The sequence below is a fragment of the Caenorhabditis briggsae genome (genome assembly GCF_000004555.2).
Source record: "Caenorhabditis briggsae complete genome, chrI, whole genome shotgun sequence".
In the NCBI taxonomy this organism is placed as follows: Eukaryota; Metazoa; Nematoda; class Chromadorea; order Rhabditida; family Rhabditidae; genus Caenorhabditis; species Caenorhabditis briggsae.
Genome location: NC_013489.2, coordinates 5,014,183 through 5,038,472, shown reverse-complemented (window position 1 = coordinate 5,038,472; position 24,290 = coordinate 5,014,183). Strand labels below are relative to the sequence as shown.

Below are 24,290 nucleotides of genomic sequence, written 5' to 3'. Positions count from 1 at the left end.
TTAGCGAAACTCAACAGTGGAGCCCAGGATACAAGGGTACATCAAAAAAGGGTACATCGAGGGTACATCGAGTTCTCTTAGGGTACATAGGATTCGATGTACCCTTGGATACTGATCCCATCATAGTAGTTTTAGCTATTCCTCATCTAAAAAAATATTATGAAGCATTCCCTTTCGGAGAAAAGTGATAAAACCTGTCAATTTTATTCCTCATTTTCCTTTTCGTATCTTTCCTCAGTCTAGTTTTCTTTATAACAGAGAACATGTTTGCAGTTCGTTCAGTATCTCTTTTTTCCGATTCCTTCCTCATACTTAAAAAAATGTCTACTAGCTGTGGTATTTGCTATGATGATTATGGTGAGTTCGTATGTTTTTTTCATGTTCTATAACGTTCAAATTTGGATTATTTGCTTCGAACTTAATTAGTTTTATTTCTAGAAGGAATTTTTTAAAGATTTAGAATCTCACTGTCCGGTTAGACTTCAGAATCTCATATTTTCTATAGTTCTTTTCGTAACCGAGGTACAGTATATCAATTTTGATCTAGCTTTCCTCGGTTCCTATTCCAGATATTACAACTGACTACAGGAAAAAAATACGGAAAATAAAACTATGTTTAGGTTACGGTATTTGTCGGTGTGGAACCTTCGCTTATGGCCGGCGATGTTTCTCTTTCTCAACTCCAATTTTTGTACCATAATTACATTCAAATACCTATAATATTGCTGTGATTGTTTAGTAGCCTTTCTCGTAGAGTTAAAAAAATTATTCTGGGTTTTAAAATACAATTAGTTAGATAGTTTGGAAGTATCAATACGGAAATTGATTTCAGACTCCGACGAACAAATCCCCTGCATCGGAACGTGTGGTCATACAATTTGCGATAGATGTCGCCTTCTGATGCACTCATCGAAATGTCCTCATTGTAACCGAAAAGAGGCATTTTCTGTGAAACATGTTAATAAACAACTCTGGGATCTCATTCAATTTTCCAACTTTGTTTTCGGAAAACCTCAAAATGTTGAAGATAATAAAAATCTGAAACAATGTACAAACTGTGGAGAGTTCTCGAAAAAACTGAGAGTTTGTCGCGATTGTTGTGTTCGGTCGGGCATCGTCCAGAAGTATTTCAGAGGAGATGAAGAAGTACTGGGAGATGAGGATGAAGTATGCGAGAAAATAAGGAGTCAGGCAATGTGTGGAGATTGTATTATTGATGGAGAACATTTTAGACATTCGACTGAGAATTTGGAAAAATTTATTGAAAGTTATCTTGATTTTTTGAGGATTATTAAAAAGTAATTGTATTGAATAAACAGAAAAAATGAGTTTGGAGCTTGTGAAAAAGTTGAAATTTACAGTAAACGAGAAAGTGAAATATAATTCTTGAAACAACCTTTTTTCCGGGAGCTACGGTGCGCCGACGGATCGGTCAGCTTGGTCGGCTGTCGGTCGGTCCCTCTAATTGAAACGCTCCTTTATTAGAAGGTCCCTCCAGAGATACCTTGAAACCCTTCTGGTACAGGTTTTACTGTAGTTATTACAATTGTTAATTCACTGAGCTAACTCGACGATTATCAAGCGTTATTAACTGGTCTGCTCACTTTTTTTTCAATTTTCTGGGTGATTTCCAAAAAACAAGAAAAGAAAAAAAACGTAACCTATTCGCGAGGCCTGAAATCCCCGTAATCCCCGTTTACCTGACAAGAAAAGGCGGTTATAAGGAAACAAAATCAGTAGAATTCGATTAGTATGAGACTTCTCAAGACTATTAAATTCCACCCGACCGCAATTCCTGGGAAGCGAGCAATGGATATAGGAACTATGATGGTAAGGATTGGGTCAGATCTTTAAATGTACTGTAGTTTCGTTTCCAGATCCTGATCTTCTTCTGTTTTGTTCCCGCGTTTTGCCAAACTCAACAAACACCACTGCCGGAAAGTTTCACATATTATTATCAGGAAGTAGAAAGACAGGGAATGGACGTTGATCACAGTGCTCTCATGATCTGTTATAAAATTGGCGGTGAAGTCAAACTTGTCGACTCTTCAAACCACGAGAAAGGCTACAAATGTGAAGGAAAAACTGCAACTTGGGTTGTAGACGATGTGAGTTAAGATTGACTGGAATTTCATTCATTTGGAAACTTCCAGAAACAAACCATGGAGTATTGCACCAGTCTAATCCCATATCACATCATCGAAGCGAAGAAACTAGCTCACGGTGTCTCCTGTACTTTCCGTAGGATATTTCAACATACAGTTCGGAGAACAATTTCCAATGTTTCAGAAATCAATCTGAAATGCGAGACTGGATGGTACCAGATGAAGAACAAGTGCTACAGTACATTTCCAGTAAAAAACGGTTTTGAAGCTGCAAAGGACTATTGTCTGAAACAAAAGCCGGAGATTAACACAAAGATTGCTGAGTACTACAGTGGACATCTTTCTAACTTCATTAAAGGCCTTACCTTTTCCGAGGCGTGGATATCTGCTCCTGAAATGGAATTAGCTTATGAAGGATCTGGTTTAGCGCCCGTGATGCTTTTGGGTGGAGCCTACAAATACGATACAAGGCCCGGAACAGTTTTCATGTTTGACGTCAACTCAAGAAAGGAAAAAGTTCTGTGTGAATACGCACCTCCAATGAACATGGCTGAGATGTACTTGCTTGCTGAAATGTACAGTGAGATATATCCAATTCATGTTACCACAACTGGAGCTGTTTTTTCTACTTCCAATTATTTGACGTAAGTCTCAAACAAGGGGTTGTTAGCCATCCAAGTTTTGATCAAAAATCGGCCCTTATGATGAAAAAAAAGTATTTTTTAAATATCCCTAGGGTTGGCTATGGGCGATACCCGCCCCGTGAGCCCCGCGCCCCGGGCACTTGTAGCTTTTAGGGTAACCTAGTTGAGTACCCTGAAACGCAAAAACTGCATCAAATATTTATCACATGACAGGACCGCCTGACTCAGATAAAATGTATTTCAGGATTCAACAAGAAGGTCTGAAAACGAACTCAAAGGGAGCATATGCAGAGAGTTTTACTACGAAAAACATCATTGACCGCTGTAAATCGATCGGCAACATCATTAGTGTGGACAGCCATCCAATGGCATCAATCCAAGAAGAATTTGATGAGGTTCAACGCTTTTTGAAGGTATTGAATATTATTCCTAACTAAACATAGCATTCGTATCATTACAGGATCATCGTTTCCATCTGACAAGTGCATACAAAAATGCGTTAGTTCATTGGGATTAATTGATTGGGTAAACACTTGTTTTACAGAGGATGCCAGAAGACAACTTATCAAGATTGGGACTTTGCCAGTGAAACTTTGTTTTCTGTTTACAAAACCGTTCACCAGACTAAAGAAGATTACTGTAGTTTCTCTTTCCATCCGTAAGATTTCATCTGTCCTGATTGTGCTTTTCATGTGAAATTTAGACTCAACCGCTTGCCTTCCGTAGCCGCGATGAGCACCAGCTCTTTGTTCTCTTCGTCAGTTTTACAGACTATTCCGAGACTATATATTTACATTTATTTCCAGATTCCTTTGCTTATGAATATGGTGATTGTGATCCTGGATGGGTAACTGCTAAGAGATCAAAAACAACCAAATTTTGTCACTATGTAAGTGAAATTCAAGTCGGATTTAACTTTTTTTTTCAGATATATACAGAAAAAGAAGTGACTCACGCAGAGGCAATAGCTGCATGTAAAGATCTGAACTCCGCTTTGACCGGATTTGAAAGCTTTGAAGAGTTTGAGTATGTCAAGAATCAATGTAAGTGACCTGATGTTGAGATAAAATTTAAAAAATGTAATGCTTTACAGTTTCTGACGACAAACCAGGGTGGGGTGACCATTTCTGGCTGGGTGGCATATTGCCATGTAAGGAAGATTGTACCGATCCTTCTTATAAAGCTAGCTGGGATGCTGGAGTCTCTAGAAATACTCATTTCCTGAACAATCACGACCACGATGGCTATCCCTGGGCAGCAGATGCTGATGATAACACAATTTCTTTCCGTTCTGATGTGGCCGCCTTCCACTCTCAGTAAGTTTCTGTTAAATATTTTTGCTTCTCATGTTTTCAATCAAAAAAACAAACTTTTTGAATATCTGAAAAAGTATGAAATGTTCGCCCGCTTGGTCTAAAAATTTTAGGGACTATGATACACATCTAGTAGTCAATGTTTTTATTCAACTTGAAACTCTAGAATTCGGTTCGTGCCATTAGTCTCAGAAAATTTAAAGTTTTTTACCGAATACATGTATATGCTCTTTGCAAGACAGTGGGAAAAAAATAGAAGGCCCCTTTCCTACGTTTGTTGTAATTCCAGTATTTTTTTCGAAAATTTAAAAACAAATTTTTTAACGACACCCTGTTCTTCGCAAAATTTTCATAACTTTTTTAATCATCAAAAATGTTCAACTTGAAGCGTCTCGGCAATGCCTGTCGCAAGTATGCTGAAAAGTGCGAAGCGAACCTTCCTTATCTTCCTTATATATAAAACGCTAGAGGCGTATGTCTGTCCTGATGAGGATCTGTGGATTTTTGAAAAACTTAAAAACTTAAAAAATACATATACCGTAAAACCTGTAATAGAAAAGCCCTCTCAATTTTAACTTTGAACCCATTCATCTCGGTTTCTGTCAAAGATGTAAAAAACTTGTGAACTGATAAATTATTTATTATATCAGAAGTGTTTTGTCAGTTGACCACTTTTTGATTTTGACAGGAACCGGGATAATTGAGTTCAAACTTGACAGTGTTAAGGCCCTTCTATTACAGGTTTCACAGGTGGATCGCGCAGAACACTATATGGGCGCATTGTGGCCCATACTGTGAATGCGCGCATATAGCGTTCGTTATGCCCTCTATATGGGCTGGTGGTTGCTGGTGGGCGGTGGTGAGCGTCGAGTAAGCAGGGAAAGCATATGCCCAGTCCGTGCTCGCATATAGGTTCCATATTCTGCACCGCGCGATCCCATATAACGTTCCTCGCGATCCACCTGTGTTTTGCGATTTACGTGACCCTTTTAGAAAAAGTGAGGAGCGGAGCGACGAACCAGTAAAACACTAGATTAAATCGCGCCGAAGGCTCACCAGCTTGCTGGTATTTTCATACTAATGTATTAATTTTTTCAGCGACAGCAACAGCATGTTCTTCAATAAGATGTACTATATTTGTGGCAAATATCCACCGTTTATTGTACAGAAGAAGAATATCAAAAATGTCAAGCAAAGTGGATAACATGAAACGAAAGAAACCAGCAACTGCAGTTTGATGGTTGATATCTTCTGATATCACGTTTACTCGTTTCTTCATCTAATAATAAGAACCGTAATAAAGATACTGTAATAATTCAATGAAAATATTTATATTTCTTTTTCCGAATTTTCGGCTCCAAGTTTTTGTTCTAAAGTTTTCATTTTCATTTAAAAAAAATTTTAACCTTAAAAAAAAATGAAAGAAACATCGAAAATAAACAATTGGGAACAGAACACTGGGAATTATAAGTTCGAAGGGAAAAACTGGGAATAAAAACATTTGAAGTAAAAAATTGGAAATTAAAAAATGTGAAGTGAAAAAGGAAATGAAAAATTGGGGATGAAACAAAGGAAATCAAAATTGAGAATGAAAAAGGGAAACAAAAAATTGGAACCGAAAAATTGGGATTTAAAAAGTTGGGAATGAAAAATTGGGAATAAAAAATGGGGATGAAAAATGGAAGATGAATGTTTGTAGTGACAAAAAATGAAAATTAAAAATTTGAAGTGAAAAGTTGGGAATAAAAAATGGGAATGAAAAATGGAAGATGAAAGTTTGAAATGAAAAAAAAGGAAGTTAAACATTTGAAGAAAAAAAAATCTGAAATGAAAACTTGGGATTGAGAAATGGAAATTGAAAAATTAGGAATGAAAAATTTGGGAATAAGAAAATAGAAGGTAAAAAATTAAATTGAAAAAAAATGTAAATGAAAATTTGGAAATAAAAAATAGGAATAAAAAAATGGAAGATGAAAGTTTGTAGTGAAAAAAAATTGGGAATCAAAAACTGGATATGAAAAGTTAGAAATGAAAATTGGGAGTCAAAAATGGGAATGAAAAAATGGAAGTTAAAAATTTGAAATGAAAAAATGGAAAAGAAAAATTAGAAATTAAGAAATGGAAATTAAAATTGTGAGATGAAAAATCGGAAATACAAAAAATCGGAGGGTAAATCTAGGACTAAAAAAAAATGAAAATAAAAAAAATGAAAAATGAAAAATTCGAAATAAAAAATTGGGAAGAAAAAATTGCGAACAAAACATTGGGAATAAAAAAAATGGAAATTAAAACGTTAGAAATGAAAAATTGGGAATCAAAAACGGTAGTTAAAACGTTAAAAGCAAAATTAGGGAATTAGAAAGGAAGTTAAAATTTTTGAAGAAAAAAATTGGGATTGAGAAAATGGAAATTAAAATTTGAAGTGAAAAATTGGGAGCCGGAAAATTGGAAAAATGAAAAAGGGAAAGACAAATAGGAAATGTGAAATTCAGCGAAAAAACAGAAATTGAAGTTTTGAAGTGAACGTTTAGGAATCAAAAATGGAGAAATAAAAATGGGATTCAAAACTTTAAAAATAAAAGTTAACAAAAAAAGTGAATAATAAAGGAAATGAAAAATGGGGAAAAAGTCCCAGAAAACGGGTGAAAGGATCCGGGATTTCTCCTAATTTCAACAGTTTGAGGTTTTCATTTGGTATTTCAGCGTGAAAATGTTGGTTTACAATCCAACAATCCACGTCTGACAACTGAAATCCTAATTCAAAAAAAAATTGAAATCAGTTTTTCAAAACAGTTAGTTGTTGGATCGGACACAATGAGACCACTTCTGAAGTAAGGAGTTATGTTTCCTAAAAAAAAGGAATAAAAACTAAAATCTCCAGATTTGCGTTGACCGCAATATTTGGTCTCTCAATCGTCGTTGCTTATCGTTTGTATCACGTGAGAAATCGCAGAAGAAGCAACTGTAATAACAAGAAAAAGCAACCGATTCGAAAATTGAAAAGTGAAGGGTACCTTGAAAAATGTCTGTTCTAAAAAACAATTTCAGGAACCAAACCAAAAAACTCGCCAACTTCGGAAAGCTCGACCTCAAAACAAAGTCCAAAGAAAATCGCCCCGAAAAAACCAAAGGATGCGGATGTATCCTTGAGACCAACAGGATCTGATATTCTTCATCCGGCTCCATTCGATGTAAACTTGGAAAAATCTTGATGTTTTATGTTATGAATTTTCAGAATGTGACAGGAACGATGACTGTTCCAAGATCCAATGAAAAGGCTGATGATTCTTCATCTCCACATTCATCGATTACTTATCTTCGAGATCCTTCTGAAGCCAGAATCTCTCCAAAACCAGCCAAGAACTCTGCGGAAAAGACGACGGATGTAACAGTGAAGACTGGATCAAAAGAAGATGATAAAAAGCCAAAGGAATCTTCCTCGAGTTTGGATAATGTTAGGATTCTATGACGAATTTCCCAATTTGTAACTCTAAAACTTCCAGCGTGCAACAAACAAATTGGTGGGAACTCAAACCGAATCAGAACGCAAAGAGATCGAACAAATGCCATATTCATTCGAGAGTTGTGCAACCGCGAAGTTCGAACCAGCACAGCCTCAGAAGGGATCTGGAGAAAAGATTGAAGATTCGCCAAGCTCGAAAACAAAGATTGAGAAAAAGCCAGAAGAAGAAAAGAAGGAAAACACTGAGGAGAAGAAAAAAAAGAGAGAAACTATTGAGAATGGATCAGCAGAAAGAAGTCTGAGTGAACCGAACACCACTGATATCATCGTTCCATCTGGCACCGGTGGTAAGTCCTAGAGGATTCTGTTCATTTGAAAAGGAATGATGATTCTGAATAAATATTTCATTGAAATGCTCGTTGTTTTTTGTTTTATACACAATTGGCTCTGAAATTGGAAGAATTATTCCTTTTCAAATGATCAGATTCGACCACCTTTGACATTCTTTTAGCCATCATTGCATTCGGGAATCCCGTGACTCCTCTTCCTCCAATCCCATGTCCAACTCTGACTTCTCCTCTCGAAACTTCTTCGCCGGTACACTAGCTCAGCGTTCTATTTCTCGTAAATTTTGACTTCCAGAAAATCACCGAGCCATCTGCCGCTCTGATCGAAACTGCCGTCGAACGAAACGCCGAATCGTCGATTTCTCTGGATACCGTTCAATCGATGTACAAAGTTTGTAGGTGTCGAAAGAAGGATCGTTGTGGATTGTTGATAGATTCTGAAGCTCCTGTCTACGATCCGAATCTTAAATTAGATATTCCAGTGACAAAAGTCATTCCAGTTAGTTTCCATAAATACAATCCACCGAACCTTATGGATCCCCCAACCGATGGAAGTACTGGTAAGAAAATTTATTTAAACATGGTGCACCAAATGGTGTGTGCTGAAACTTTTTATTGCTTCATTTTGTAAAAAAAACTATGTAGATTCCCATAAAAATAAAGAAGCAAGTTTTAAAAAATTCCTTCCGATAAAACGCGTCGAAAAAGCAAAGTTGTTTGTGGTGGCCGGCTGGCCGAGTGTGAGTTTCCTAGTCCCCTTGAGGTGAAGAAGCGCGCGAATTCGAGTTTATCATTGATTTTCAGTGTTTTTGTCAGGTTTTCTTTCAGGTTTTTTGAAATATCTGGGAGAAAAATTAACAAATACCTTGAAAATTATGAAAAATTGAAAAAACATTGAAAAACAATAATAAATTCGAATTTCAATTAAAATTAATCGCAAACATGCAAAACGTTGGTGGAAATTGACAAAGAAATTTCGAAAACGCAAAAAAAATATTTCAAAAATCGAATTCCGAATAAATTCTGAATATTCCGTTCGGGATTTTCGGAATACCGTTCCGAACATCCGTGGTTTCCCTTCTTTTTTGAAAAAAGTTGTTTTTAATATTTCAGAAATCATCGAACTCCCCGACAGTTACATTACTGCAAACGAGGATGAACCTGATGTAACCATAACCATCCTTCCCCATGTATTTCGCAGTTTTCAGAACTATTTGTCTCCAATGTATCCGATGCTTGCCACAATGAATGCTGCACACCAACATGCCTGCCTCATCAACCATCTTATTGAGAACTACGAATTCTTTGAATGAAAAAATACATGTGATCATCATTTTGATTTTATTAAACGACAAGATAAACAACTTGATTAAGAAAAAGAAAAAAATAAAGCGATTTTTGAAAAATCAGTGCGAGAGGACGAGTCAAGTTGTAGGGGGTGGAGCTCATTAATGAGAGAAAGTTTTAAAAAGTACAAAGCGTTGAGGAGGGACAATAAAGTGGTTTGATGATGACATTTGGAAATTATGAGATTCAATAAGCTAAGAGAGCGAAAAAGATTATAAAGATAAAGTTGGTACAGATTATGGATCGATATGTATCGATATGAGGGTATTCAATGCTTATGGATCGATATGAGGGTCTCCAATGATGACTGCACTTGGATCGACCTCTTCATCGATTATGACGCCTCCAACGAGAGCATCACTTATCATTTGGTCGTTTACTTGTTCCTCCACAATCACTTGTTCCATTCCGCCTGAAACAAATTGATTAGTTTCAAAAAATCTTAGAATTCGCCGAGTCTCACCAGAAAGTTCTTTGTCGTCCAGATACACTTTCTCCTCTTGAAGAGGCACATTTCCAGGAACTTCGTCTGCAACCTGGACTATCTCTTCTTCAACTATCTCTTCAACAATATCTCCTTCGTTCCCCATATGCATCATCTCTCCGTTGTCCATTACTTCCTCGCCTGCCAATATTTCCACTCCAAACGTTTGGTTGACAATTTGAAGAAGTCTTTGCTCGTTTTTATCGAAAAGCATCTTGAACAGCAAATCGAATGTGTCGTTGTCTGCTGCAGTACCGAATGAATTCTTGGCGATTCGCCATATTGCCTCGTTTCTGCTGGAACCACGAACCATTCCGGGTGTTGGTTGCTGAAACGGTTTAATGACATTTTAGAAAAAAAACCCTCTAATTTTCAAACTAACCATTGGTCGCATGAAGTTTTTAGAGTCATTCAAATGATGTGTATGCTGATGAGACATGGGATGGTGATGATGAGAGTGATGATGTACTGAGCCATCCATAGATTTTCTCACTTGTGAGTGCGACGGTTCCTCAATTTCTTCGGTACGTGCTACTTGAATATCTCCTTCATCAAGGACTTCGTCGTGCAGCAATTTCGGTTTACTACCCTCTGCCGATGTAGACGGTGCTGATGGATCGATATTAGCGGCCCAATCATCGATATATCCAGATGGCTCAATCATACCATTTTTCAGTTCATCCTGAACGTGAAGCTCAGAAGCGCGCATCGAATCTCCTGTTGCCGAAATAATTTCGCGACGTCGCATATAGTAGAGCATTTTAGTGTTCACTTGAATTCCGTATTTGTCCAGTATCATCTTCGCCACTTCTGGTGGAGTCATTCTGCTCAGATAACGGAGAACGTCTTCGCGGATATGGGGTGGAAGACGTTGAAGAGTATATTCCGCACCGTTGCCATGATTCATATTGATCGGTGTTGGCATCTCTCCAGATTCAGTATACCAATAGATAATCATGGCGTTTCCGACTTGATGGCCATTCTTCAAAACATACGTCACCTTTTTGCGAAGGCGTGGACAACGTGGTAGAGTGGCTGTGTAGACGTGCAGCTGGTACTCAACATGATCACCCCGATTTGCTGGGGTTTTCCAGACACGGAGCTGACCTTCTCTGTTAAGAGCTAGAGGACATTTCGAAGATTTCGGACGCTTTGTAATTCCGTCTGAATGGTTATGTTAATCATTATCGTTTTCAATTAGGTAACATACTTGGATTGGAACTAGTGTTCTCTGACCATGGCACCAGATTATCACATGTCAAATTGCGCGCATCAACTTCAAATCCATCAACGAAAAATACGAACGCCGCTTTACTTGTCGTGGTAGGTGGGCAGCTTGGAACACGGGTATTGAGACAATTGAGCGAATCACTGAAAAATGAATTTGTTTCTATTGGCGTCTGTAGGAATGATAGCTCACATCAATGCTGGCTTGTTGACCAGGAAATGCAGTTGACGGTTTCTATCATTCCAGAAATCCATATCGTGTAGCTGAAGATACATTGATCCGTCTTCGCACATTTGTGGAGGAACAATGAAAGGACACTCCTTTTCAGACTCTGACATGTCTGACACATCATTGTCAATATCATGAATTTGCATTGGCTGAAACTGAGGTCACTTGGACTACGGATGGGAGATATTAGGTTGATGCAAAAGTTTCTTCCGATTTTGAATGCTCAACTATGAGAATCGATAACTGTTCAGTGCGATGATTTTTCTTGCCGGATCTTTTTTTGTTAGATAGAGTATCTCATGGACTTGTTATATACATTTTGCCTCTTTTCTCCTTCTGGCCGTTCACGAGCACGACGCTTTCTTTCGACCCACACCGTCCACACTTTCGTAATCTCAATTTGTTTTTAGTCCTTCCTGGTTTGAAAAATTCTGATATTCATTAGAAAATGAAAGATATAGATAAAGGAATATATCCTATTGTACATAACATCAAGCATTAGACCGATCGTTTCGAAGCCAAAAAAATTGAATCGGTCCGGAAGTTGGACTTGGATCTATCAAAGACTACTGTTAAAGCTGGTCCGTTTCAAACCACTCGTGAAATGTCAAAGGCATTGTCCGTTAGTCAACCAAGTATTGTGACCGGATTGAAGTCTCTTGGCAACTTCAAGAACTGCGTCGATTCGTGCAGGCTTTTTTGAAGGACTATGATATTAATCGCCGTGTAGACATGGGCATGTTTCTCCTAACATTTTTTCACGCGTTCAGTTGGGTGGGTGATCTAATTACTGTAGATGGAAAGCGCGTAAGCTACTCTATCAATGTGCGGAAGGGTCAGTTGATTGACAGAGAAGAGCTAGCTCTGGACGTCCCGGAACCCAAATTTCCCGTAAAAATGGGGATGCTATGAGTTTGATGGTCTTTCGAAGGGATGGAGCCTGGGAACTTTTAGAAGAGGATACCACTATAACCGCAATTTTGTATAGTTCCTAATTAGAGAAATTGGATCTGGCAGTCGAATCGAAACAAGGAGAAAAGACCAAGGTTTACTTCCAGCATGATAATGCGAGATCGCCAGTGACTAGAGGGGTCAGCCAAAAATCCTTTCGCTTGGCTGAACTATTATTTTGCACCCGTCGTATTCTCCGGACCTTGCCTTTTTGGATAAATGGTCGTTTGGGGCTCTTAAACGTCATCCTGATAGAAAAAAACTACAATTGAAAAGATAACACCAAAAAGGAGTTGGCCCACTTTTTCATTCGCAGCTCTGCTCGTTCTGGGCGAATAGAATCAAGAAATTACTGGAGCATTGGCAGACAAATACCGATGCTCATGGATATTACTTTCACTGATCTAGCCCTCCCTGCTTTGAGAAAAATTTGATCAAAAATTTTACCAAAATCGGAAGAAACTTTTGCATCAACCTAATAGCTCGACTCACCGGCTTCTTTCCAGGTCTCTTTGCAAATCTTTTCAGATATCCTCCATGCATTCTAGGAAGGTCTCCTTCCATATTGTAGTCGTACATGATAAGAGCATGACTGACTACCAATCTTGACTCTGTCTCCATCATGTAATAGATCTTCTTTCGAAGACGCGGTTCGCGAGGGTTGATAGAGTAGAGGAAGACCAAATGAAATGGACAAGTCTTGTAGTCGACATCTTTTATCTGTAAACCTAGTATTTCTTTCAAACGATAATTCGAACTTAGAATACCCGGAATTGTGATTCAGCATCGTCACAAACCACTCCAGTTTTTCGAACTTTTGTACGATAACAAGTAGGGTTTTGAGCGTTTCCATTATGTGACCATGGCGAAAAGTCATCTCGATTGATGTCATGCGGGAAAATGGCGGTTCCGGCGACGAAGAAAGCGTATGCACGCGCATTTCGAACTATTGGAGGATGTCCGGGTTTAGCGTAATTAAGCAAACCGCGTTCTTCTCTGAAAAATGAATATATGAGGGGTATTCTTTTAAGTCAGAACTTACACAACGTTGGTGTTAGCGATCCACTCTAAAACTGCCTCGAATGTGCTAGCTATTCTTTTGTGACGAACTGTCAAATATATATGTCCAGTTTCCAATTGACGCGGAGTCTCGTAGTACGGTGCTGGATTTTCTTGTTGTGTCAGCGGATCGTCATCGAATTCCAAATCATAGCCATCATTCAAAACATCTTCCTGTGGTAAATCCGGAATTTCTTCTTCCATAACTTGGCTTGTGTTCAGAACCGGCATCTGCTGCATCATCCCTTGCTGATGATGAACATCTTCGTCTTCATCGTTAAGAGTGTCATGCCCGATGACTTCTTCTTCGACAACTTCGATATCCTCGACATCAATGAACTGATCATCTTCGATGACATCGTTGTTTGGAACGCCAGATGATGTTGATGGACCAGCTCCTGCGAGTGGTTTCTTCTCTTCTGTCCACTGATCCATGTGCTGATTTTTAGAAGGAGTTCCAGTTGATGGTGCTGGTTTGCAATAAGGACCTGGCAAAGGTCCTTCTCGAACATACTCATAGATGTAGCAGACGTTTCCAACGATTATTGCGTTATTGCGTTGAACATAGATGACCTGAAATGATTTATTTTTACAGTATTTATCTTCAATGTTTTAATTTTTGAAATTTAAAAAGAAAAACTCTTACCCTTTTTCGGAGTCTGGGACATCTCGCTAGCACTGACATTGTTTCAACAAGACACAACTGAGTTTGCTGCCATCCAGTATTATCCCTTATGATAACATACTGTCCACTTTCATCCTGAGTCAATGGCTTACGAGTCGAGCGTACACGAGGCGATGGTGCTTCACCGCTTGATTGAACTGTAATTTTAATTTTGAGAATTGCGTTCGCAGGAGAGAAGCGTACGATTCACAGTCCATGGTGAAAGTCCATCTCCAGTATGATGAATCTGATTTGCGACGAAACTTGAAGGCACGAAATAAACAAAAACACCAATAGACTGAATAAGAGGAGGGATATAGGGTGTGCGGCGATTAAGGCAGTTTGAATGATCGAGAAGAGCTGGTTCGTTGACAAGGTATCGTAGTAGTAGCTTCTTATTCTGAGCCCATCCAAGTTTGCTCGGTTTCACACGCAGGAAAATACCTCCGCGAGGACCATTCACAAGTTCGTCCTCGAACTGAAAAAAAACGATGATGGCTGATTCACAGAACTGAACTATTCCTACCGGGGTGCTTCCAGGGGAATCATCAATATCCATAGCATTGTGAGGATCGGAAGCCTCGATCATTGCACTTCTCAGATAGTCGTTTCCGTGTGGAAGATTCACAACGACTGGCACCTCTCCCGGACAAGTGTAGTCGTAGAGGATCAATACATTTCCGTAGATTTGACCGTCCCGAGAGAGATAGAAAATCTGAAATGCGACCGGTCGAGGAAAATACACATTATAGCCTTTTACCTTTTTTCTCAATCTCAATAATCTGGGAAGCCATGCGCTATATTCCGTTAAATGCAGTTCGGCAAGTCGCGGATCAGTTTTGATTGGCTGAAGACGTCCGTCGAGTCGGCCGACTGGATGACGTCGAACATTTGGTTTGATGACTGGGTCTCCGTATTGCTCTCCTGATGAACTCCACGGTTTCAGGTCGTCATTCGAAACATCCTTGATTGATGTTAATTTAGAACCATCGATATAGAATGCATAGCAGGCCTTGTGTTGAACAAGTGGCGGGAGACGAGGTGGTTTTTCGAGTAGCCAACCTCCTTCTCGACTGAAAAGAAAACGTTTATATTCGACTTTTACAACAAAGATGAGTTTTTACATCATATTGATCTCTGCCTCGTTAGTCAGCAACTCAATGATTCTCTCTTTACGAAGCAAATATGCGAGACATCCAGAGATTACCGTAGCATAGCAATCTCCGTTCTCTGTGATTTCCACTTCATCTTCGAACTGAAAAACAAAGAAACAGTTGTATGAGTTAACATTGTGACAACTAACCAGCTTGACATGAAAGTGTCTTTCTGCAAGTGCCCTACTGACAACTCGTTCTCCTTGCATTCTAAATGATTTCGGTGGCATTTGTTGTTTCACACCTGGGATCTTCTTTTCTTTCTTCTCCGCGTCTGTTCCAGAAGATTTCGATCCTTCCATGGTTTCGTCTTCGCCACCCAGGTCTTTCCGAGGACGGCCTCGACGTCTATTTGGTCTGAAACTACCCACTCGTCAATGAAAACACTCTTACGATAAATCTAACAAATTAAGCTCTAAATCAGGCGGTTGCCCATCCAAAAAGTCATCTTCATCTTCATCACCAAATGATCCCATGTCATCTCTTTCATCACCAGCTATGTGAACTCGGCTATCGTTGTAGCTGGACGACACATTGAGAATCGGTGGTCCGTCGTCATCAACAGCGCCACAATACGGTATTTCAGCCTCTGTTCCAAGCTCTTGAATTGTGCTATCATCATATATATGTTGTACCTGAAAATTGAGAAAACTTCAGTTTTGGTTTCAATTATTATTATTATTAACGAACAGATTCAAGACCAGAATCAAGCTGCTCGGATGCTTGAGACGATAGTTCATTGTTCTCTTCTACGCGTGGATGTGTCTTTCTTTTCTTGGATCCTCTAGCTACACCTTCTTCTCGAGCTCTTTTAACGACATTTTTCTGAGATGGAGTTGCCGACGCAGTCGCGGATTCAAGAGACATAACGCCTTCTTCTTCTTTCTGGACACCGGGAAGTTGCAACTCGTAGTCTTCATTGTTATACAGCACAGATTTTCGTGCATTTCGTTTGGGACGAGCCGATGTAGACGATGATGAAGGTGTTTCGTTAATTTGTTCGGTAAGTGACAGGTCTGACTGTGGCTGCTCCCCGATCTCAGTTTCAACTGAATACTCCGGTACGACTATCTGTAAATAGAAACACTACTTTCTATTGCTCAATTACCGCTTTCGTTCGTGATTTTATGTTTGTATCGCCTAAAGTTTGTTTAGGTCATTCTGAATATTTACGCTTTTTATGGCTTTCTGAAATTGTTGCGCGTGCAATTTGATGCATCAATTGTGTTTACACTTCAGTCATATCTAAAACTTCAGTAATATGAAAGACCATGTCCATGGACCGTTAAGTTTTTGGGAGCAACGTGTTTTTTCAACAAATATAACAGAAATATTAACACTTTCTGAATATTTTTCCCAAAATTAAAACTTTTGAAAATCACTACTTGTTATATAGTGTGATTTTCTTCGGTTTTATATACAAGTTTCCTCTAACTCATCCAAATATGTCAATAGCGTAGTCGAAATCATTGACGAACCTGTTCATGTTGAATCTGAACTGCATCATCGCTTTTCTCGGCTTCTTTTGCTTCTTCAGACATTCTGAAAAGTATAACATAGTTACAGAGTCGGTCAAACCGGCAAACGAGAGAAAAAATTCAAACGAATTGATTTGTAGTCCGCAACGCACGCACGCGAGCGTACACCTACTAGAGAGCGCAATTCGAAAAGAGACCGCAGACGACGAGTGTGACAGAAAAAGAGTGCGCCCAGATGGAGTAGGCAAGAGAAAGAATAGCCTGCAGGCGGAGGGCATTGACAAACATAGACATCTACTCCTCAGTTTTTAACTAAAGAATCCGTTTCTCCTTTAGAAAATTGTGGATTTTCAGTTTTTTTCAAGATTTCGGCGAATTAACCACCGGTTGAAACTGAAAAATTCAAAATTACGTTCGTAAAATTACGTACAATGCCTCAAAGCCGACGCAAAAATACACTTTTGGGCCAAAAAACTTTTGACCTACTGTAACTGGTATCGCCGCGAAAATGCGGGCTACTATTTACATGAAAGTCCACAGCAATTGTGAACTTCTATTGATTACGAATAGAATTATGTCTAAATTGGTGCATTTAAAGATAACTGTAGTTGCTTAGTTTGATACCAATCCGTTTCCTTCAGAATAATAAAACTGTCAACTCTTGTTTGCGGGCTATATAGAAAAAGTACGGTTATTTGCACCGAGTCTGCAAACACGCTAGAGGCAGTTACGTAACCTCGGAAATATTGTTCAAGTAACGCTTTCCGTTCGTGGGCTTCGCATAGAACTGAAGCATTACTGTTTGTCTTATTAGTACAGCGTTTACTTCATTCATCAAAAATGACTATCTCAAAAAATTGCAAAATAAATAAATTCGGTTAAAAACAATGTGCACTTCTTCGTTGCTTTCGAGGTTACGATTCGGGCCTGATTGGCCATCATAGGATGTACAAAACACACATTACAAGTAACCAATATTTAAGGAATATACACATTGGGCCAGAAGTATATAGAATTGAAAAAGAGTAAAAACAGCGGTGAGGTGTGCCACAATCTTGAGTCGGATAAATTACAAGAAAGAAGCACCACTCAACTCAGATCACAATCTTCTGAAAAAAGGACGTAAAATTTTGGGACGAATGTATATGATGGGGGGAGAAAAGGAGGCGATTAAAAATTCTGAATGAAAATTACAATGACCGCACACAGAACGCCGGATTGAAAAACATCTGCAACCGTAGTGATCACAGATATCAGTCAATATTCGCAGATATTAAAAGCGAATAGGTTGAAAGAGAGGGCAGTACAAGAAAAGAGAAGGCATTACGACAAGTACACAGGTTATCACAAAAATTTAGACATTTAGGAGTTGCAACACTGTTTCTTTGGAGGTTCGGTAGGTGGAGCGGGAATAATCGTACCACCGCCGCCACCGTATCCCTGTCGGTCGGATCCTACATGCTTATTCGATACTGATTTATAGATCTCAGTCAGAATGTTTGTGAAAGCTGCTTCGACGTTGGTGCTATCGAGGGCAGAGGTTTCTACAAATATATCACATTTCACAAACATTTTTCGATGATTCTCTCACCAATAAATGATAGTTGGTTTCGCTCAGCATATATCTTTGCTTCATCCGTAGGAACAGCTCGCAAGTGGCGCAAATCACTTTTGTTTCCAACCAGCATAATAACAATATTCTGATCAGCGTGATCACGAAGTTCCTTCAGCCACCGTTCTACGTTCTCGTATGTGACATGCTTAGCAATATCATACACGAGGAGAGCTCCGACAGCGCCCCGATAGTAGGCGGACGTAATGGCACGGTAACGCTCCTGTCCTGCAGTATCCCAAATTTGAGCCTTAACTGTCTTGCCCTCCACCTAAAAATAAGAACATTTTTTATAAAGCGAGTAACAACTCAACATACCGAGATGCTTCTCGTGGCGAATTCGACTCCGATCGTTGACTTGGATTCCAAATTAAACTCATTTCTGGTGAAGCGCGAGAGAAGATTAGATTTTCCAACCCCTGAATCTCCGATCAGAACAACTTTGAACAAGTAGTCGTATTCGTCGTCACGAGAGCCCATTTTCTCTGCAAACCTTTGAATATTTTCAATATTGAACTAGATATTTATATAGCGATAGAACATTGGTCACATGATTCATCGCAAGAAGGAAATGTTTTTCTTCAAAATCGATATTGATAGAACAAGAGGTTGTTATGTCTGACGAAAAGATTGGGAAATTGTATGTTCTGTTCCCGACACCGAAAAAATCGGGAATGGAGAAAGAAGAAACCGGTTCTGCGGCCGAAACAGTCCAACCGGCTACAGCTGGACATCTGCCTTTCCGATCTAACAAAAAAAAACGAAATTTGGAAACTTCGCATCAAATCGGGATCGATGCATATTATAAAAGGATAAATACATTTACAGGGAATGATTATATTTAACTGTTAGTCAGACCAAATGTATGAAGAAGGGTTATTATAGAGTCTTGAGGAGCTTATCGTACCAAAAAAGAGGAGGTGAGGGTCGGTACTTTGTTTGCCGACACGATTTCGAAATAGTTGAATGATATTTTACAAAAAAAATCAATTTTCGAGGTAAACCTCGAACCAATTTGAATAGAAATAGACTAAAACGGTAGAGTGATTATTCAGCATGTTTGGTAATAGGCTTCTCATAATTTGAAATGCGTGTGAAAACCGTGAAGGCGAACGCGAAACAGGTCAGGCGTACCGGTGCAGCCACGTCGTTCTCAGCGCACGCGTCGCAAGCCGCAGCGCGTGACTGGAGAGGGTCTCGCCACGAAAGAACTACCGTACCCCTCAGCTGCGGCGCTCTCGGAAGAGAATTTCTCTATTTTTCTTTTGGCCTAACGAATTTTTAGAAGTTTTCGAGCTTTTTTGCTCCTTTTTCGGTGTTTTTTTTTTGGCAAATTAGTAATTTTGGTTTTGTTTATACTGTTCACCTAAAATTTTGAAAAAAGTGCATTCCGTCCGAAAATTCTATAATCTTGAATAGGTTTTGCTTTTCTTTCACTTTCACTTACCTGAAATCGAAAAATTCAATTACTCTTTTCAGGGTATCAATCGCCTGCCATGGCTCCAACGTAAGTTTTCTTGTTTTTCATATTCTCGGGGCGCACAACTCGCAACTGTGATAGGTTAAAATGATTTTTTTTCAGCAAGAAAGTGCCACAAGTCCCAGAGACTGTGCTCAAGCGCAGAAAGCAGAGAGCTGATGCCCGCACCAAGGCTGCTCAACACAAGGTCACCGTCGCTGCTGTAAGTCATGAAATGTAAAATTGCTGTGTTGCTCTTCAAAAGCACTGGTTTTAGGATCCATTATTATCCAAGCCAGCCGTTAAAACTGAGCTATAAAAAAAATCTTGTTTTTGGGTGAGGTGTATTCAAGTCAGAATGGATCTCAATAACACGATGACAATTTTTTAAAATTATGATTGCAAACAAAACATCAAAAATTATTTGACATACGCTTTTTGTTTTCAGAAGAACAAGGAGAAGAAGTCCCAGTACTTCAAGCGTGCTGAGAAGTACGTTCAAGAGTACAGAAACGCCCAAAAGGAGGGACTCAGACTCAAGCGCGAGGCTGAGGCTAAGGGAGACTTCTACGTCCCAGCTGAGCACCAGGTCGCCTTCGTTGTCAGAATTCGCGGTATTAACCAGCTTCATCCAAAGCCAAGAAAGGTAATTTGAATTTCGCATGAGATTATCGAAACATTTTTGATTTCAGGCTCTCCAAATCCTCCGTCTTCGTCAGATCAACAACGGAGTGTTCGTCAAGCTGAACAAGGCTACTCTTCCACTTCTCCGCATCATCGAGCCATACGTTGCTTGGGGATACCCAAACAACAAGACCATCCACGATCTCCTTTACAAGCGTGGATACGCTAAGGTTGATGGAAACCGTGTTCCAATCACCGACAACACCATCGTCGAGAAGAGCCTCGGTAATAATTTTTATAGAAATTAATTCCTAGTTTACAAATTTTCAGGAAAGTACAACATCATCTGTCTCGAGGATTTGGCTCACGAGATCGCCACCGTCGGACCACACTTCAAGGAGGCCACCAACTTCTTGTGGCCCTTCAAGCTCAACAACCCAACCGGTGGATGGACCAAGAAGACCAACCACTTCGTTGAGGGAGGAGACTTCGGAAACAGAGAAGATCAACTCAACAACCTTCTCCGAAGAATGGTTTAACTTTTTCGTTGTTCATACCTTCCTTCTGGATAAATCGTTATTGTTTGTCGTTTGTTTATTATGTGCATAAATAACCATGAAACGTGATCGTCTTAACTAGCTCGACTCATCTTGCATTTCATGAAACGACCATTCGGATGCATCGGAAAACTGCTTTGCTCACTACTCTTCCTAGAACTGTCACAGTTCCTTATTATTCACCCTCTTGCTTATTCCTAGAAACGGTTTTGAGAAGCAAACGAATTCCTTATGATGTAGGTTCACATGCCCTAGTTGAGCCAATAATTTGTTCTCCAGACTGAGCAATGCTCCCTTTACAATGTTCTTCCAAGAGAGCATTTGTATCCACTGATTGACTCTGATGGTTTTTTCTTCAAAAATGTTATGGAGGGACTTGATTTCTTGCTAGCAAAATATGGAAAAGTTGGAAAACATTAGTTCAGTTCCTAAACATTTTGTTGCAGTCTCTTGATTCGGGTTTAACACCTAAAGAACGTGCGCAAGCTTTAGCTTTGAGTGCTTTGCTTGATGAGTTGACCTGGATGTTAGCCTATTCACGTGGTCAAGACTTCTCCTGGCTACGCGAGGATCGTAAGATCATCGAAGATTTCGGTCTCGTACAGTTGTATTTTTGGAGAAATTGGATTGTGCCACAAATGCAAAAAAGGGTGAGAAGACTATTTAGAACTGGGAATAGGAATAGGTGTCATCCATGTTCAGACCCGTCGTCGAGTACGTGGATACGGTTTATCTGGGAAGTCTGCTGGAAAAGAAGTGACTATCCGAACGGAAGCAATGCTGGAAGCACTTGCTTCACTTCTAAACTCAAATAAGTACTTCTTCGATGTCAATGAACCGTCATGGGTGGGTTGCCAGTTACAGATAAAACAAATTTGGAAATTAAAGAAAAACAAAATTGAACAAATATCATGATTTATTCATAGGCTATGAAACACATTTCTTATTTCGCAATATTTTTGGAACAGGAACTAGCACTATTTCCGGCAATTATTCCTTCCCTTTTCCAGCTGGATTGTAAAGCATTCGCTGTGTTGGTTCAATTCAAGTACACTCCGTTGCACAATGAAGCAAGACTCAAGCAATTCATGAAGGATAGAACACCGAATCTGGTGAGTTGTCTATGGTTGAAGAATCTAATTGAGGTCACCGAGGTGGTTTCAGATGACATTTGTGACCCGAATGAAAGAGGAATTCTGGTCGGATTGGGTCACAATTTCGGATTGAGGCTCGAATTTCAATACGTAATCGAAATGCTAATTTTATTTATTTTGTCGCTTTAAATTTCATAAATAAATATGCTTTGAATGAGTATTTACAGTTAAGAGTTATTAAAGATTAAGAAACATCAATTGCCCTCAAAGTATGTTGTGGTACAGTATCCGTAGCAGCACGAATTAAAGCAAAACGTGAAAGCTAGTATGTTGGAAATTTTCACTGAATCAGCAATTTAAATATTTAGGCTGGCCAAAACGGCGTTTTCTGGCGCCACACGCCGCTTTTAATTTTTGCACAGGCCGCCAGTGCCAGTTTTCAAAGCGGCGTGAATCGCCAGAAAAATTTTTCACAGGCATTAAACGCCAGGTTTTTAAAATATGTATTTTTCAATAGAAAATACTTCATAGAGGAAAGATTGAAAAAGAAAAAAAACGACAGATGATCCGAAACAGTGAATGAAATTGATATTTTTAGTCCTTCGAAATATTTGATTACTTCTGGAATTCTGTTTGAAATTTTGAAATCTGGTGTCCGAAGCTTTTGAAAAATGTTTTCCGAAATTTCGGAATTTCCGAATTTTAAAAAGTCTTTGTGTGATTTTGAAAGTTTATGGATTTCATGAAACTCTACACTTTCCTGAAAGCTTCCGAACTTCGAGTTTTCAGGATTCAAGAATTTTTGAATTTCCTGAAAATTTCAGTGTTTTCATCGTTTTTCAAAAACTATTTTTGGAGTTCCTGTACTGTCATGCTTAACATTATTGAACGATCAAAAATGTTTGATTCCTAAATTTTTGAAATTTAAAATGTCAAGATCACTAAACTTCGGAGTTTTTTGAAACCTGCATTCTGAAGTCCCGAAAATCAAAGTTTACAACTTCAACTTCTAAAAAGCTAAACAACTACTCGATCCAGACATAATCACAATAACCATTAATGGAAGACTAGTGGTAACTTCTCAAACACCAAATTCGTTCTAACATTTTATAATTCCCATTCTATCTCTTTAACCTCAATTATCAGACTTCTTGTGAAACATATGACCAAACTGTCAACTGCCAAAATGTTTTTCTTGACATTTGGAGCATTTTATCAGTTGACGGTTTTCTGCTATCGTTTATAAGAACTGAGATAATTAAAATTGAAGCTACAGTGAGAGGATATTGGTGAACCAAAAGGTAAATTCTATTCTCAAAAAGAAAGCGCGTTTGACGCCGGTTTAAATCTTAAACAGGCAAATATTGCCTGTTTACAAGGGAAGGTTTTTCAGACAACGGTTGAGAACTTGCCAAAAATTTGTACAAAGGTACTTTCGAACATGCTGAATCCGAATCCAAAAAAAATTTTAGCCCGTTCTCAAAAGGAGCCGAAATATGGCCTCTGAAAGTGCTTTTAGTACTAAATTTTGGCCAAAAACATGCATTTTTCGAGGTTAAAAAATAGTTTTTCAGGATTTTCTTGAGTGCGAAACTCATTTTTGGACATTTTTCTATCTTCTAAAGTAACTTTTAAACATTTTCAAAAACATTTTTTTTGAAAAATTTTGAAAAAAATCACCATGGGGTCCCCCACACTTTGAAAATGATTTTTTGAAAAGTGCGAAAAAACGTTCCAATTATTCAGAAACGATAAAAATAGCATTCTGGCAAATTTTTTCAGCCCAATGTTGTCTTTGGGCTCAAAAAATCTCCAAAATCTGATTGTTGTTAGAACTTTGATAGTTCCTATTTCTGAAATATCGCTTGAACTTAACTGAAACCTATAGAAATAGGTTCGAATCTTGTATGTGATCGATTTGTGAGTACTCCACCTTAAAAAGAGCAAAATTGAGCAACTTTCAAAGAATGAAATTTTCGTTTTTAACGATACGAGGATGTAAGAACCGGTCGAAAAGACCATTATCTATTTTTTCCTCAAACTCTCTTTTTTTTCTTTGAAAACTTTTGAAATTAATCAAAAAGTGTCATATAGTGTCTAGGGGGGCAAATTTGGAATTAAAAATTAGTTTCAAAAAATGCAAAAAAAGTTTTACCACAGTGGGGGTCGAACCAGCATAGTCCACAGGTCCTGGGCGCGCATACGCATAATGGATGGGCGACGGAGGACGCGCCGATGAATTGGGTACAGGGAAAGGACGCCGGTATGGGACATATACGGGGCATATGGGGCACACCGCCGCCGCAAAGCTCTCCTCGCCTGGCTTGCTGGCACTCGATGAAATGAACTAAAACGTTGGTTGGGGGTTCCTAGAAGTATCAGTTAAGTTCTATTGTGATGTGATTTTGTTCAGGTCATCCGATTTCGTACTTTTCCTTTATTATTCCATATTCTTTTATATTTTGAACGACATATTACT

At 38.9% G+C, this 24,290-nt stretch overlaps 6 protein-coding genes across 6 annotated transcripts; 4 read left to right on the top strand and 2 right to left on the bottom strand.

Moving 5' to 3' along the window:
• Positions 1-320: 320 nt before the first annotated feature.
• Positions 321-1,302, top strand: CBG25239 (the record flags this gene model as incomplete). Its single annotated transcript, XM_045244697.1, has 2 exons — positions 321-357; positions 833-1,302. The coding sequence occupies 2 exons, from the start codon at positions 321-323 to the stop codon at positions 1,300-1,302; spliced, it is 507 nt and encodes a 168-aa protein (XP_045098259.1).
• A 450-nt stretch (positions 1,303-1,752) lies between these two features.
• CBG03902 lies at positions 1,753-9,185 on the top strand (the record flags this gene model as incomplete). Its single annotated transcript, XM_045244690.1, has 16 exons — positions 1,753-1,830; positions 1,878-2,108; positions 2,154-2,749; positions 2,994-3,162; positions 3,210-3,247; positions 3,294-3,388; positions 3,556-3,792; positions 3,843-4,065; positions 5,280-5,291; positions 6,944-7,090; positions 7,163-7,253; positions 7,298-7,516; positions 7,566-7,872; positions 8,037-8,122; positions 8,168-8,432; positions 8,986-9,185. The coding sequence occupies 16 exons, from the start codon at positions 1,753-1,755 to the stop codon at positions 9,183-9,185; spliced, it is 2,994 nt and encodes a 997-aa protein (XP_045092513.1).
• A 309-nt stretch (positions 9,186-9,494) lies between these two features.
• Positions 9,495-16,528, bottom strand: CBG03903 (the record flags this gene model as incomplete). Its single annotated transcript, XM_045244684.1, has 14 exons — positions 9,495-10,031; positions 10,086-10,867; positions 10,914-11,074; positions 11,124-11,308; positions 12,603-12,830; positions 12,878-13,106; positions 13,153-13,742; positions 13,816-13,991; positions 14,038-14,906; positions 14,958-15,088; positions 15,137-15,344; positions 15,381-15,622; positions 15,678-16,058; positions 16,466-16,528. 14 exons carry the CDS (start codon positions 16,526-16,528, stop codon positions 9,495-9,497), a joined length of 4,782 nt encoding a protein of 1,593 aa, XP_045092514.1.
• A 1,299-nt stretch (positions 16,529-17,827) lies between these two features.
• Cbr-rab-11.1 lies at positions 17,828-18,557 on the bottom strand (the record flags this gene model as incomplete). The annotated part of the gene is made up of 3 exons (XM_002639280.1): positions 17,828-18,009; positions 18,057-18,348; positions 18,396-18,557. The coding sequence occupies 3 exons, from the start codon at positions 18,555-18,557 to the stop codon at positions 17,828-17,830; spliced, it is 636 nt and encodes a 211-aa protein (XP_002639326.1).
• A 1,016-nt stretch (positions 18,558-19,573) lies between these two features.
• On the top strand, positions 19,574-20,699 carry Cbr-rpl-7 (the record flags this gene model as incomplete). The annotated part of the gene is made up of 5 exons (XM_002639281.2): positions 19,574-19,584; positions 19,660-19,759; positions 19,985-20,182; positions 20,229-20,445; positions 20,491-20,699. The coding sequence occupies 5 exons, from the start codon at positions 19,574-19,576 to the stop codon at positions 20,697-20,699; spliced, it is 735 nt and encodes a 244-aa protein (XP_002639327.2).
• A 542-nt stretch (positions 20,700-21,241) lies between these two features.
• Positions 21,242-21,944, top strand: CBG25240 (the record flags this gene model as incomplete). The annotated part of the gene is made up of 4 exons (XM_045244668.1): positions 21,242-21,367; positions 21,420-21,563; positions 21,728-21,829; positions 21,882-21,944. The coding sequence occupies 4 exons, from the start codon at positions 21,242-21,244 to the stop codon at positions 21,942-21,944; spliced, it is 435 nt and encodes a 144-aa protein (XP_045098260.1).
• Positions 21,945-24,290: the final 2,346 nt, after the last annotated feature.